This window comes from Piliocolobus tephrosceles, chromosome 21 (genome assembly GCF_002776525.5).
Source record: "Piliocolobus tephrosceles isolate RC106 chromosome 21, ASM277652v3, whole genome shotgun sequence".
Taxonomy (NCBI): domain Eukaryota; kingdom Metazoa; phylum Chordata; class Mammalia; order Primates; family Cercopithecidae; genus Piliocolobus; species Piliocolobus tephrosceles.
The window spans coordinates 1-14,880 of record NC_045454.1 but is presented as its reverse complement, the minus strand read 5'-3'; the positions used below and the strand labels follow the sequence as shown (position 1 = coordinate 14,880).

At 50.3% G+C, this 14,880-nt stretch overlaps 1 protein-coding gene across 1 annotated transcript in view; it reads right to left on the bottom strand.

The window, feature by feature from the left end:
- Positions 1–14,527, bottom strand: part of LOC111527761 (collagen alpha-3(V) chain) — a 37,284-nt gene extending 22,757 nt beyond the window's left edge. Inside the window, exons 1-23 of the mRNA XM_031934917.1 lie at positions 14,219–14,527; positions 14,101–14,142; positions 13,186–13,248; positions 12,445–12,519; positions 12,267–12,350; positions 12,040–12,096; positions 11,890–11,943; positions 11,383–11,436; positions 9,834–9,887; positions 9,701–9,754; positions 9,463–9,516; positions 9,106–9,150; positions 8,910–8,963; positions 8,071–8,115; positions 7,880–7,933; positions 7,702–7,746; positions 5,594–5,647; positions 5,447–5,491; positions 5,250–5,303; positions 3,047–3,091; positions 2,886–2,939; positions 2,647–2,754; positions 2,169–2,222 (exon numbers count right to left, since the gene is read on the bottom strand). Of these exons, the coding sequence (XP_031790777.1) occupies positions 2,169–2,222; positions 2,647–2,754; positions 2,886–2,939; positions 3,047–3,091; positions 5,250–5,303; positions 5,447–5,491; positions 5,594–5,647; positions 7,702–7,746; positions 7,880–7,933; positions 8,071–8,115; positions 8,910–8,963; positions 9,106–9,150; positions 9,463–9,516; positions 9,701–9,754; positions 9,834–9,887; positions 11,383–11,436; positions 11,890–11,943; positions 12,040–12,096; positions 12,267–12,350; positions 12,445–12,519; positions 13,186–13,248; positions 14,101–14,142; positions 14,219–14,317 (1,347 nt within the window). The 5' untranslated portion in view covers positions 14,318–14,527. The remainder of the gene's footprint in view (positions 1–2,168; positions 2,223–2,646; positions 2,755–2,885; positions 2,940–3,046; positions 3,092–5,249; positions 5,304–5,446; positions 5,492–5,593; positions 5,648–7,701; positions 7,747–7,879; positions 7,934–8,070; positions 8,116–8,909; positions 8,964–9,105; positions 9,151–9,462; positions 9,517–9,700; positions 9,755–9,833; positions 9,888–11,382; positions 11,437–11,889; positions 11,944–12,039; positions 12,097–12,266; positions 12,351–12,444; positions 12,520–13,185; positions 13,249–14,100; positions 14,143–14,218) is intronic.
- Between the last annotated feature and the right edge of the window lie 353 nt (positions 14,528–14,880).

Here is a 14,880-nt window from a genome sequence, read left to right as displayed (position 1 = left end):
AGAAAGAAAGAAAGAAAGAAAGAAAGAAAGAAAGAAAGAAAGAAAGAGAGAGAGAGAGAGAGAGAGAAAGAAAGAAAGAAAGAAGGAAAGAAAGAAAGAAAGAAAGAGAGAAAGAGAGAAAGAGAGAAAGAAAGAAAGAGAGAGAGAAAGAGAGAAAGAAAGAAAGAAAGAGAAAGAAAGAAAGGAAGGAAGGAAGGAAGGAGGGAGGGAGGGAGGGAGAAAGAGAGAGAAAGAAAAGAGAAAAGAAAAGAAAAAAGAAAAGGGAGGGGGATGCAGGGAGGGAGGGAAGGAAGGGAGAAAGGAAGAAAGACAGGAAGAAAGGAAGGAAAATAAAGTTGTCTATTAAAACTAAGTTAAAAGTTTTTTCCCAATCATTAAAAAGAAAAAAAAAAAAAAAAAAAACTAAGTTAAAGGAAAAGGAGTCAATGTAAAGGGAAATCACTGAAAAAAAAAAAAACTGTCAAATTCAATGTAGGTGAGATAACTATCAGCTCAACAGAGCAAAAATGTGAAACTCTAGGAGGATTCTGCCCTCAAATATCTTCCCAAATGTCTATTTGTTTTTCTTTTGAGACAGAGTCTCACTCTGTCGCCCAGGGTGGAGTAAGTGGCACCATCTCAGCTCACTGCAAGCTCCGCCTCCCGGGTTCACGCCACTCTCCTGCCTCAGCCTCCCGAGTAGCTGGGACTACAGGGGCCCGCCACCTCGCCCGGCTAGTTTTTTGTATTTTTGCAGAGACAGGGTTTCACAGTGTTAGCCAGGATGGTCTCAATCTCCTGACCTCGTGATCCGCCCGCCTTGGGCTCCCAAAGTGCTGGGATTACAGGCATGAACCACTGCACCCAGCCCCAAATGTCTTCAGGTTCCTCCTCTACTCTATAGAAACAGAACTCATCAGTGATACAATATGGGTATAGTTTAGGCAGAAAAATGAATCTCATCAGTATCCTCACTCATCAAAACATTGGCAAACAAATGTTATGTTTTTATATAAGTACGTTTTTGCATGAGTACATTTGACTGTAAGTTATAATTAATTCAAGATATGTACTATGTGTATTTTATGATTCTATGATTTTCGCCTTTAACTGATATTGTTGGTGAATGAAACTTAATCACACCAAATGAAAGGATCCTACAGTTTTATAATCACTGTCATCATCACTATTATCAACATTATTATAATCAAATTGATGAGATGGAAATTACCGGGACGTCTGTTTCACAGCAGAGAAAACAGGCTCAAGAAACTTGCCCAAGATCGCGTAGCAGGTAAGAGGGTATTTGAGCCCAAGTCTGTCTGATGCCAAAGCTCACTTTTAAAAAAATTTTGAGACGGAGTACTCCTCTGTCACCCAGGCTGGGGTGCAGTGGCAAACAATTCTCCTGTCTCAGCCTCTTGGGTAGCTGGGATTACAGGTGCATGCTACTATGCCCAGCTAATTTTTTTGTATTTTTAGTAGTGACAGGGTTTCATCACATTGGCCAGGCTGGTCTCAAACTCCTGACCTCAAGTGATTCACCTGCCTCTGCCTCCCAAATTGTGGGGATTACAGCTGTGAGCCACTGCGCCCGGCCACATCTGGCTTTTTTTTTTTTTTCTTCAGATGGAGTTTCATTCTTGTTGCCCAGGCTGTAGTGCAATGGCATGATCTTGGCTCACTGCAACCTCTGCCTCCTGGGTTCAAGCGATTCTCCTGCTTCAGCCTCCTGAGTGGCTGGGATTACAGGTATGCACCACCATGCCTGGCTAATTTTGAATTTTTAGTAGGGATGGGGTTTCTCCATGTTGGTCAGGCTGGTCTCGAACTCCTGGCCTCGAGTGATCCGCCTGCCTCTGCCTCCCAAAGTGTTGGGATTACAGCCACGAACCACCGTGCCTGGCCACATCTGGCTAATTTTTGTATGTTTTTGTAGAGACAATGTTTTGCCATGTTGCCCAGTCTAGTCTTGAACTCCTGGGCTCAAGCAGTCCTCTCACTTCAGCCTCTCAGGGTGCTGGGATTATAGGCGTGAGCCACTATGCCTGGCCAAAGCCCACATTTTACATTCTCTCAATGGCCCTTGGGGTGGGCAGCTCATCCCCCAAGACCATAGCCTGGACCCCTGGATGTTAGTCTCTGAATCCTGCCCATCTCCATCTCCACCTCCACCCCCAGTTTCCTACCTTAGGTCCAGGGCGTCCTGGATAACCTGGGAGGCCTGGTACCCCAAGCTTGCCCTGCAGAGAGGTTATGGGACAAAGGTCAGAAATTGCAACCTGGAGGTCAGAGGAGGAAAGGTCGGGCTGGCTGGGGCATGGTGGATGGGCTAATGGGATGGGAGTCAGGGAAACAAAGTTCAAGTCCTCGCTCCTGCCTGCTAGGGGCATATCCTTGGGCAGGTCAGTCAGCCATTCCAAGTCTCAGTTTTCCTTGTCTGTAAAATGGGATGAAAATGCCTATTGCATGTGTTGGTTATGGAGATAAACACATAAGTTGGGTGCATTAAATTGCTCTATGATGCTGAGCTGAGGAATTAAAGATGACAAGGATGGTAGCAACCTCCTGAGGTCAAAGGTTTAATAAAAGGGCAAAGGGCAAAGGGCAGAGGGAAAAGGTTGGAGACCTCTTGACTGTGGGAGGCTGGAGGGTGGAGTCATTTACCTTCTCCCCAGCTGAGCCTGGGGGCCCCTCCTCGCCAGCCTTCCCCGCCTGCCCCTTCAGCCCCTCAGGACCATCCTCTCCCCGGGGACCTGGAGCTCCGGGTTTCCCCTGGAAGAAAAAGGAGAGTCTTTAATATCCATCTTTTGTCCTTCCTGCTCTGTCTAGCCCCAGCTCATCCCCTTCCCGTCTTCCCCGAGCCCCCCAGACCCACACCACCCCTCATCTGGAGCTGGTCTTACCCGATCACCTTTGAGCCCCACATCGCCCTTGAAGCCCGGGAAGCCGTCCTCTCCCTGGGTGAGAGAGACAGAGGCCAGAAGTGAGGGCCTCGGGAAAGGGACACAACCAGGACCCCATGATTGGGGCTCCCTCTCCTCTGATGAATTCCTTCTCTCCTCACCTTCTCGCCTTTCTCCCCCTGGAGGCCCCGGTTGCCTGAAGTGCCCTGAAAAATAAAAAAGCTCTCAAGCTTCTTCCCTGCTTAAGAAGGAACCCAAACTCAGTCCCCTGCTCTAAAGCAGCCAGGAAAGTCCCAAGAGTTTGCTAGGCAGAAGCTGGGAGGGGCAGCTTCAGAAGAAACGATCTTTCCCCAGAGACCCTCCCTCCCCACTGGAGGCCTCCCAAGGTCATCTGTGCGGGGGTGTGCGGGGAAGGCCAAATTTCCAAGTAAGTGATTCCCATCTCCTGGAGACGCTTTGTCCACAGTTCCTTCTGGCAGAAGAAAGAGGATGAACATTCCAGGCCCGGACCTCATTATAAAGGCAAAGGAATGTTCCCCATTGTGCCAGCTACAAGGCGACTCTGTGCTTGGCTATGGAGACAGCGCTTAGTACAAGTCTGGATGCTGCTCATACCAAACTCTGAAAACTGCGCTTGGCTGCAACATCTCTGAGCTCAGTGGCTACAATGATAATGCACTTGGATCCAATACAATCCATGTGGTTAGTCTCCAGCCACAGAGAAACAATGTAACTGAGCTTGGCTGCAAGTTGTTCTCTAGCTTTAGCTACAATGTAACTAGACTCAACTACTACAGTGTAGGGACTGGTTACAATGTAACTAGACTCAACTAGGGGTCAATTAATGTAACTAGAAGCTGGGCATGGTGGCTCACACCTGTAATCCCAACATTTTGGGAGGCAGAGGCTGGAGGATTGCTTGAGCCCGGGAGTTCCAGACCAGCCTGGGCAACATAGGAAAACCTCATCTATACAAAAAGTACAAAAAAGAAAAAAAAGTAGCCAGATGTGGTGACGTGCACCTGTAGTTCCAGCTACCTGGGAGGGTGAGGTGGGAGGATTGATTGAGCTTGGGAGCTCCAGGCTGCAGTGAGTGATCAAACGAAAAAAACTGCCAAGCCTGGTGGCATACGCCCATAGTCCTAGCGATTCAGGAAGCTAAAATGAAGGGATTACTTGAGCACAGGAGTTGAAGGCTGCAGTGAGCCATGATTATGCTATATATTCCAGCCTGGACAACACAGAAGACCCTGTCTCTAAAAAAATAAAACGTTTAGGGCTGGGTGTGGTGGCTCACGCCTGTAATCTCAGCACTTTGAGAGGCCAAGGCGGGCGGATCACCTGAGGTCAGGAGTTCAAGACCAGACTGACCAACGGAGAAACCCTTTCTCTATTAAAAATACAAAAATTAGCCAGGCATGGCGGCACATGCCTGTAATACTGCTACTCGAGAGGCTGAGACAGGAGAATCATTTGAACCCGGGAGGCAGAGGTTGCGATGAGCCCAGATGGTGTCCCTGCACTCCAGCCTGGGCAACAAGAGCAGAACCAGGTCTCAAAAACAAAACCAAAAACAAAAAAAGATAAAAAATGTAACTATGCTTGGCTACAATGTAACTCTGAGGGTGATCCTTGCCAGACTCTGTGCCTGCTACAGTATAGCCAATTCCTTGATTATAGTGTGTCTAAGCTTGTCTAATGCCCCTGCACCTCTATTTAGCCAAGGTGCAGCTCTTGGCTTAACCCAGAATTACTGTGCATATAGATTATGTGATTCTGAGTTTGGGTTAACACAACCCTTGGGCCAGGCGCAGTGGCTCACGCCTGTAAACCCAGCCACTTTGAGAAGCCAAGGAGGGTGGATCACCTGAGGTCAGGAGTTTGAGACCAACCTGGCCAACATGGTGAAACCCTGTCTCTACTAAAAATACAAAAATTACCCGGGCCTGGTGGTGCATGCCTGTAGTCCCAGCTACTCGGGAAGCTGACGCAGGAGAATCGCTTGAATCAGGGAGGAGGCAGAGGTTGCAGGGAACCGAGATCACTCCACTGCACTCCAGCCTGGGTGACAAAGCGAGACTCTGTCTCGAAAAAAAGAAAAAAGAAAAAGAAAAAAAGAAAAAAGAAATAAATGTGTTCGGCCTCTAATGGGTTTAGCTGTTTTCAACAACAAGGTGACAAGGTGACAACCACACTGTAAGGCTGTCCTTGGCTGTGCAGCTCCAAACCACAGTCCCACGACATCTGGCCTGACCAACTGATTCCCCTCTCCACACATTCAGAAGTTTCCGATGGAGCTGCGTCGCATCCCTGAACCCAAAGCTGGTAAATCACTCCTACCTGCAAGCCACCGGTATCACCTACCTTCACTCCCCGAGGTCCAGGATAGCCCGCAGGGCCTGCCGACCCTGGTGGACCCTGGGAGGAAGATAAGGTCAGTGCCATTCCAGACAGTCCTTCCACATTCTAAGAGTCCTCATCTCTCTCCTCTGTGGCCCCTGACTCCACGCCCTGCCTCCCGACCCTCATCCCCAACCCAGCCTAACCTCTTGGTCACTCACCTGGGCCCCTTTCTCTCCCGTGGGGCCCTCATGTCCTGGGTGACCCTGGGGAAGAAACATTCTAAGTTGTCAGAGACCAAAACTTGCCATTCCAATTCCCAAGCTTCCCCCTTCTCCTTCCTACTTTTTCCAGCTCGTGGTTCTTACCGGAGGGCCATCCGCTCCTGGGAGGCCTGGAATTCCTGGGTTTCCAGGAGGACCCTGAAAGAAGATGAACAGCAGGGGAGAGACAGAGGTGCTCAGAGCCCTGGAGCACCACTAGGATCAGATCTACGCAGACATGCAGCCGCCTCAATGTTAAGAAATAAGCAGACCTCACTGGCCAGGAAATCTATCCCAGCTCTGCCCAAACTTGCTGTGTGACCCCAGGCAAGCCTATTTCCCTCTCTGATCCTCAGAAATCCACTGCTTCTGGGAAGGTTGCAAGGAAGAATATAAAAACAGTACAAGATTGATAGCCCAAGAGGGTGACTGTAGTCAATTACATGTCACCCAGGTTGGAGTGCAGTAGCACGATCTCGGCTCACTGCAACCTCTTCCCAGGCTCAAGTGATTCTTCTGCCTCAGCTTCTGGAGTAACTGGGACTTCAGCACCTGGCTAATTTTTGTAATTTTATTAGAGACGGGGTTTCACTGTGCTGGCCAGGCCACCTTGGTGATCCGCCTGCCTCGGCCTCCCAAAGTGTTGAGATTACAGGCGTGAGCCACTGTCCCTGGCTTCGGGTAATAATTTAATTGTACATTTAAAAATAACTAAAAGAGGCCAGGTGCAGTGGCTCACGTCTATAATTCCAGCACTTTAGGAGGCCAAGGAGGGTGGATCACCTGAGGTCAGGAGTTCGAGACCAGCCTGACCAATATGGTGAATACAAAAAATACAAAATTACAAAAATTAGCTGGGCGTAGTGGTGGGCACCTGTAATCCCAGCTACTTGGGAGGTTAAGGTAGGTGAATCACTTGAACATGGGAGGCGGAGGTTGCAGTGAGCTGAGATCATGCCATTGCACTCCAGCCTGGACAACAAGAGTGAAATTCCATCAAAAAAAAAAAAATACTGCCAGGCATGGTGGCTCACGTCTGTAATCCCAGCACTTTGGGAGGCTGAGGCAGGTGGATCACGAGGTCAGGAGATCGAGACCATCCTGGCTAACACAGTGAAACCCCGTCTCTACTAAATACGCAAAAAATTAGCCGGGTGTAGTGGCGGGCGCCTGTAGTGCCAGCTACTCGGGAGTCTGAGGCAGGAGAATGGCATGAAACCCAGGGGGCGGAGCTTACAGTGAACCGAGATTGCGCCACTGCATTCCGTCTCAAAAAAAAAAGAAAGAAAAGAAAGAAAAAGAAAAAAAACGAAAGTAGTATAACTATTGTTTGTAACACAAAGAATAAACACTTGAGGGGACAGATACCCCATTCTCCATGACATGATTCTTTATGCGCATCCCTGTATCAAAACATCTCATGTACTCCATACGTTTATACCTACTCTGTACCCACAAAGATAATAAATAAAATTGAATTAAAACAGTGCAAAAGACATGTTGAAATAGAGGATTCATAGGCACACCACTCTCTTTAAAAACGCCCAGTTGGGCATCATGGCTTTCGCCCTGTAATCCCAGCATTTTGGGGGGCCAAGGCAGATGAACTGCTTGAGCCCAAGAGTTCAAGACCAGCCTGGACAACACCGGGAGACCCCATCTCTACAAAAAAGAAGAAAAAGAGAGAGAAGAAAAATTAGCCAGGCATGGTGGCATGCGCCGATAGTCCCAGCTACTCGGGTGACTGAGGTGGGAGAATCACCTGCGCCCAGGGAAGTCAAGGCTGAAGTGAGGTGTTATTGAACCACTGCACTCCAGCCTGGGTGACAGAGTGAGACCCTGTCCCCGCCCCCCAAAAAAAGATATGTGCAGAAAGAAATGTGTCTGCCAGGGAAGGCGGAAGCAGATGTGCCAGGGAACAAAGATGAGCCCACAGGGCCTGTACATCTTGGTAATATCTTCTGTGACAGGCTTCTGTGGGCTCTCTGTATCCTGACAATATCCCTTATGTGCACTAGCCTTGGTGGGTTTCTGTTTCTTGCAACCAATCCTTCCCCAACAAGGACACTTTGTAACTCTGCGCTGGCTTAGGGAATGCTGCAGTTTATCACTATCCAGAGCTAACAGAGGGGTCCTGGTGGGAAGATTTTCCTGGCAACAGAGTTGAAGGAAGGAGACTTGAGGAGGTTACGGTAGGTGGAGCTGTCACTCACCTTCTCCCCAGGAGTGCCGATGAGTCCCTGGGGACCGGGGAGTCCCTGGGGACAGAAAAAGAAGATGAGGGAAGGCATAAGAAAGAAGCGGTGAGTGTGGGGGTTGGGAAGCCTGGGCGTGGTCTAAGGTCTCAACTGACCACTCCCATGCCCCATTATTGGGAAAGATAGTCCAAACCTGGGACCCATGGTTTCCCTGCTGTCCTGGAGGGCCCGGTTCTCCTGGAGGACCCTGAGGAGAAAGTGGGGTTTCAGTGAAGCTGAGAGGGGTCATGGTGCTGAGGTGTTAGTGAAATTGACTTGGGGGGGTCAGTCATGGAAGGGAATAGGGATGTGGACAATCGGGGTCAGAGGGCACAGGGCACATACCACATTGCCTTTGGCACCAGGAGCACCGTCAATTCCAGTCACACCCTAGGGGGAAAGAGGATGTGAGCCCAAGACAGAGCAACAAGCGGGGAGCCTGAGTCTGAGACACCGAGAGATGCAGGTGGAAAGGTGGGCGGGGCCCGGCACTGCGGCTCATGTTTGTAATCCCAGCACTTTGGGAGGCTGAGGCGGGCGGATCACCTGAGGTTGGGAGTTTAAGACCAGCCTGGCCAACATGGTGAAACCCCGTCTCTACTAAAAACACAAAAATTAGCCAGGCATGTGATCCCAGCTACTCAGGAGGCTGAGGCAGAAGAATAGCTTGAATTTGTGAGGCGGAGGTTGCAGTGAGCAGAGATCACGTCATTACACTCCAGCCTGGGCAACAAGAACAAAACTCTGTCAAAAAAAAAAAAAAAGAAAGAAAGAAAAAGAAAGTTGAGCGGGCATAGAAGCCACAACAGATATGGACATGCAAAGGGCAGAAAAGTGAGAAAAAAAAGACATATAGGGGCTGGGAACAGTGGCTCAGACCTGTAATCCCAGCACTTTGGGAGGATCACTTGAGGCCAGGAGTTCGAGACCAGCCTGACCAACATGGTGAAACCCCGTCTCTACTAAAAATACAAAAATTAGCCAGGTGTGATTTTGGGTGCCTGTAGTCCCAGCTACTCAGGAGGCTGAAGCATGAGAATCGCTTGAACCCAGGAGGCGGAGGTTGCAGTGAGCTGAGATCTCACCACTGCTCTCCAGGCTGGGCAACAGAGTGAGACCCTAATCTCAAAACAAACAAACAAACAAAAAGACAGACAGGGATGCAGAGAGCCAGTGACACTCACCGGGCGACCCGTGGGGCCAGGGGAGCCTCTGGGGCCAATCAGTCCTCGTGGACCCTGCAAGGGAGCAGGTGAATTATCTCCACATTACCTCTGTCTGGCCTTGTGAGTTCCCGGGAGCCTGTAAGTCCTGGGGCCCTGGGAGTCCTGACTCCCTCCCCTGCACCAAGCAAGGGGCCCAGGGATCCCTGATACTCACCGGCTCCCCAGCCTGGCCAGTGGGCCCTGAAGGTCCCTCTGATCCCTGTGGGAAAGTATCATTACTTGGGAACAGGAAGATACAACCCTGGGAGAGCCACCTCCTCTCATCTGGGCAGCCCCTTCCAGGGGGTCTTGGAATTAAACCAAGATCCCTGGAAATCTGCAGACTAAGTCCATGGGATTCCATTCAAGCACCTGACTCCAATCCTAGACCTGCAAGTCTCACCTCCTCACCCCACAATGTATCCCCAGCTCTCAGGCTGGCCACTGAGACCTCCAGATCTTCCTCTCTCATTCTCATTCAGGCTTCCAAACTTACTCTCCAAACCAGGCCCTAACTCTCTTCCAAACTTACCCTCTCACCGTCCTCTCCTGGGGGACCGGGTTGCCCCACATGGCCAAAATCACCCTGGAGAGGGAACAGAGGGGAGTTCAGAGTGGAAGGGTGTGGGTGGAGAGACCAGCCCCCTGGGAAGGCAGATGGGGTGTGAGGAGTGACACGGGGATCATGACTCTGATACTGAGGGAGGAGAATGGGGAGTTGAATACTGGGAGGAGGGCTTAGATCTGGGGGAGAGACCTCACACACTCACCCTTTGGCCCTTCTCACCAGGCAGCCCTGGGAGGCCATCGAAGCCACGATCACCCTGTCCAGAGACACCAGTGAGCCTTGACCCCATAAGCCTGACAGCCCCCACCAAGTCTTACCTCAGCCCCATCACCTACCTTAGGTCCGGTGTCCCCTGGGAGGCCCCGAGCCCCATCTGCTCCAGGGCGGCCCTATGGAGAAAGTGAGCCCAAGAGTCAATGATGAACCCTCCCCCAAATTAGGAACCCAACTTTATCATCATCATCAACATCATCAAGATTTTTTTTTTAGACGGGGTCTCACTCTGTCACTCAGGTTGGAGTACAGTGGCACGTTCTCAGCTCACTGCAACCTCAGCCTCATGAGTAGCTGGGACCACAGGTGCATGCCACCATGTCTGGCTAATTTTTTGTATTTTTGGTAGAGATGATGGGGGTTTCATCCTGTTGCTCAGGCTGGTCTCGAACTCCTGAACTCAAGCAATCCACACGCCTCAGCCTCCTAAACTGCTGGAATTATAGGCATGAGCCACCACACCCAGGCCAAGATATTATTTTTTAAAATGTATTTATATATTCTAGAGCTGAGGTCTTGCTCTCTTGCCCAGGCTGAAGTGCAGTGGCATGATAATGACTCAACACAGCTTTGAACTCCTGGCTCAAGCAATCCTCCCACCTCAGCCTCTCAAATAGCTGGGACTACAGGTGCACACCACCACGCCTGGCTAATTTTTTATTTGTATTTTGTGTAGACACCGGGTTTCGCCGTGTTGCCCAGGCTGGTCTCAAACTCCTGGGCTCATGCCGTCCTTTCACCTCAGCTTCCTAAAGTGCTGGGATTACAGATATGAGCCACTATGCCATGGTTGATTTTTTTTTTTTTTTTGAGACAGTCATTCTCTGTTGCCCAGGCTGGAGTTATATATGTTTTATATATTTAAATATATATATAACACATATATAACTTATTTTATATATATGTTTTATATATTTATATTATATATAATATATTTATATTATATATATAAAACATATGTATAACTTATTATTATTATTATTTGAGACACAGTCTCATTCTGTTACCCAAGCTAGAGTGCAGTGGCTCACTACAACCTCTGCTTCCCAGATTCAAGCCATTCTCATGCCTCAGCCTTCCAAGTAGCTGGGATTGCAGGCGCACGCTGCCATGCCCAGCTAATTTTTGTATTTTTAGTAGGGACAGGGTTTCCCCATGTTGACCAGGCTGATCTCAAACTCCTAACCTCAAATGATCCACCTGCCTCGGCCTCTCAAAGTGCTGGTATTACAGGCATGAGCCACTGCGCGCAGCCAATCATCTTATAAGCACCATTATATGGTGCATGACTCTATCTGAAATTGACTTATTTGTCATTTCCTTCCATGTGACAGGCCTCTTTTTTGCCATGCTGTTTCTTCCACTTCCCCATCCGTTCATCCAGTTCTATTTCAGACCTCAGGGCAAGCGTCACTCCTGCAGGCAAGTCCTTCCTGACTCTATAGCCTGGCCAGATTCCTTTACCACACGCTCAGCGGAGCTGCCATTCTCCGCCTTCAGCACTCTTGTCCCACTAAGGACACCAGCAGACTCCAAGGTCACAAAGCCAAGTCTCATGTTGGGTGTCGAGGGATGGATAAGGGGTGGTCTGGGGACCTCGCTGTCACTCACCATCTTGCCCACTCGGCCAGGGGGTCCATGAGGTCCCTGCAGGCCTCTGGGACCCTAGAAGAAAGAGGAAAGGAGGAAGGAAAGGAAAAGAAGAAGAAAGAGGGACTTATTTTATTGTACTAAAAAAAATTAGAGATGGGGTCTTGCTATATTGCCCAGGCTGGACACCTGGGCTCAAGCAATACTCCCTCCTCAGTCTCCCAAGCAGCTGAGGCTACAAGGGTGTGACACTGTACCCAGCTTGGAAGGACATGTTTATTTATTGTACAGACGGGGTCTCCCTATGTTGCCCAGACTGGTCTTGAACTCCTGGCCTCAAGCAATCCTCCCACCTCGGCCTCCCAAAGTGCTGGGATTCCAGATGTGAGCCGCCATTCTCTAGGAAAGTCATGAATTGCAAGGGTATCCCCAGCCCCTTTGGCATTTTCCCCATCCAGCACTGTGTGTCCTGTGGTCCTGGGGGAAGGCTCATCCCATCCAATCCTGCCCTATCTCCACCAGTCTCACCTGTGGCCCTTCTGCTCCCGCCTCTCCTTTCAGACCTGGATACCCGGGGAGACCCTTGGGGGAGGAGAGATGGAGAAGTGTGGTTAGAAGATGATTCTTCTCCACTAACGGCATGCACCGCCCCCTCCATGCAGTAGTCCCCTTACTCACCACAGGGCCTGGGCGCCCAGTGAGCCCCACTGGACCAGGGGGGCCTTTCATAGAGAGCTGGAAAGACAGAGGAATCAGAGCCTGGGGCCTCCCACAAGACCCCCAACATTCCCCACAGAGGCATCTACAGGAGAAAAATATCCCCCCTCTCCTGCCCAGCCCCTCCTTACGCCCAGGCTGTATCACTCTCTGGGGTTCCTCCCACTATGTCCACACCTCCCACTCACCTGAGTCTGCTGCAGAACTGCCTGAGCCTGGGCCTGCTGGAATGAGACTGGGGGTCCTTTAAAGGAGCCGCCTGCAAACTGGAACTGGGAGGAATTTAGCGGTGAGGGAAGCCCCCAGGAGAGCCCCCTCCTAGACCAGGACTCCACTCCCCAAGCCTGGGCCACTCCATCTCCTTACCGGCATCATGATCACAGTGCCCGGTGGGCCTCGGATCCCATCAACGCCGGGGATTCCTGGGAGGCCAGCAGGGCCCTGAGAGAGGGATGGGGGAAGAAAGGTGGAGACAGGTAGAGAGAGACAGAGAGGGAGGACAGGGGAGGCACAGAAGGATGAGTCAGAAAGACAGAGAGAGGCAGAGATAGAGAGACACAGAGACAGAATCAAAGAGGGATCATGGCAAGGAAAGAGAGAGAGAGAAATAGAGAGACGGGGAAAGGAAAAGACAGATGGAGACAGAGACAAAGAGAAGGGGAGAGAGAGACGGAGAAGGATGGAGGCAGATGGAGCGACATACAGAGACAGAAACAAAGAGAGACAGACAGACAGAAAAGCCAGGTAAAGAGACAGAGATGGAGAAATAGAGAGAGAGGCAAAGATAGACAGACGGGGGGAGGGAGAGAGACAGAGACCAACAGAGAGAGACAGAAGAGAGACAGTCACAACAGGAGAAAGAGAGAGATGAAAGACACGCAGAAACAGAGACAGGCAAAAGAAGAAAAGCCAAGAGTAGGCCCCAGAAACACAAGGGGAACCAGAGAAATAGTTCACAGATGGGAGACAGAGAACAGAAGAGGTCAGCGCCAGCCCTGAGATGGTGTTCCCGAGTGCCACGCCCTCGATTCTGTGTTCAGACCATCATGCTCCCAGCCCCAAACCTCACTCCTCTGGGAAGTATACACCCCAGTGGGAGTCCCTTACCTGTGGACCAGGGTCGCCAGGGAATCCTGGGGGGCCAGGAGGGCCTGAGGGGCCAACCACCCCCTGTTGGGGACAGAGAAAGAGGAGGCACAGGAAGTGCAAAGTTTGAGCTAGGCTGACTTTCAACCTACCACTCACTGACTCTAACCTCAGGCTGACCTCCCTACCCCACTACAGAGTCACTCCAACTCCCCCAATGCAGTGCTGACCCACACTCACCCCCAGTGCTACTCTCTGACCCATATTCTTTTTTTGAGATGGTCTCACTCTGTCACCCATGCATGATCATAGCTCACTGCAGCCTCCAACTCCTGGGCTCAAGCAATCCTCCTACCTCGGCCTCTCAAGTAGTTGGGACTACAAGTGGGTACCACATGTGTTTTTAAATATGAGGTTATTATTATTATTATTTTTTTTTTGAGACAGAGTCTCGCTCTGTCACCCAGGCTGGAGTGCAGTGGCGTGATCTCGGCTCACTGCAAGCTCCGCCTCCCGGGTTCACACCATTCTCCTGCCTCAGCCTCCCAAATAGCTGGGACTACAGGCACCCGCCACCTCGCCCAGCTATTTTTTTGTATTTTTAGTGAAGACAGGGTTTCACTGTGTTAACCAGGATGGTCTCGATCTCCTGACCTCATGGTCTGCCCACCTCAGCCTCCCAAAGTGCTAGGATTACAGGCATGAGGCACTGCGCCCGGCCAATATGTGGCTATTTTTAAAGAGATGGGGTCTTGCTATGTTGCCCAGTCTCTATGTTGCTCATCCTGCCTATTTTGACTCATCCTTTAAGCCTCGAATGTCCACTACCCTCCACTTGGCCAGGCATCATTACACCCCAACTCCTCACTCCAGGGGCTTAAACACTCCTCAGCTGGAAGGGAAAGACTGGAAGAAGGAAACACAGCCATGACTTACTCGGGGTCCTGGGGCTCCTGGAGGTCCCTCAAACTGCTGCCCCTGAAGGGAGAAATGAGTGTCGATGACCCCTGTCATCATGAAGCCCCTCAACCCCCTCGCAATCCAGACCCCTCACCTTTTCAATCACTGCGGGCTCTCCTTTTGCTCCTTTCTCTCCTGCACCCTGGGGTGGGGTCAGGGGAGATGGAGAGAAAAGAGATGTGAACTTGGACATAAACCCCTCGGCTATCTGATCACCCACGCGTGCACGCACACACACACAGGGTCTACCCTCAGAGCCCCTTCTCCTCTACTGTAACCAACATGCACTGAGAAGCTCAGGCCCCCGCATCCACTGGGCAGTGCCATGTCAAGGTGAAGAGTGTGAACTCCAGAGCCTGCTGCCCGATACTGATCCTGCATCTGCCTCTTACTAACTGAGTGATGTTGGGAAATTTAGTCAACCCCTATGGTCACTTACAGGTAATTGGTCCACCTGTAAAGTCAGTGGATGAATGATGACTGTGTATGTATCTCATGCAAAGATGAATGAATTAAAACAATGCTTGGCACACAACAAGCACTCCAGGTAACAAGGTAACAAGGGCAAGTTAGTTACAACTATGTGCCTATGTGCCTCCACTGTGGAACACCTAGGCTTTTCCTTTCTCCCTTTCTCTCTTTCCTTCTTTCCCTCTTTCCTCCCTTCTCCTTCTCCTTCTTCTTCTTCCTTTTCTTCTTCTTCTTCCTTTTCTTCTTCTTCTTCTTCTTCTTCTTCTTCTTCTTCTTCTTCTTCTT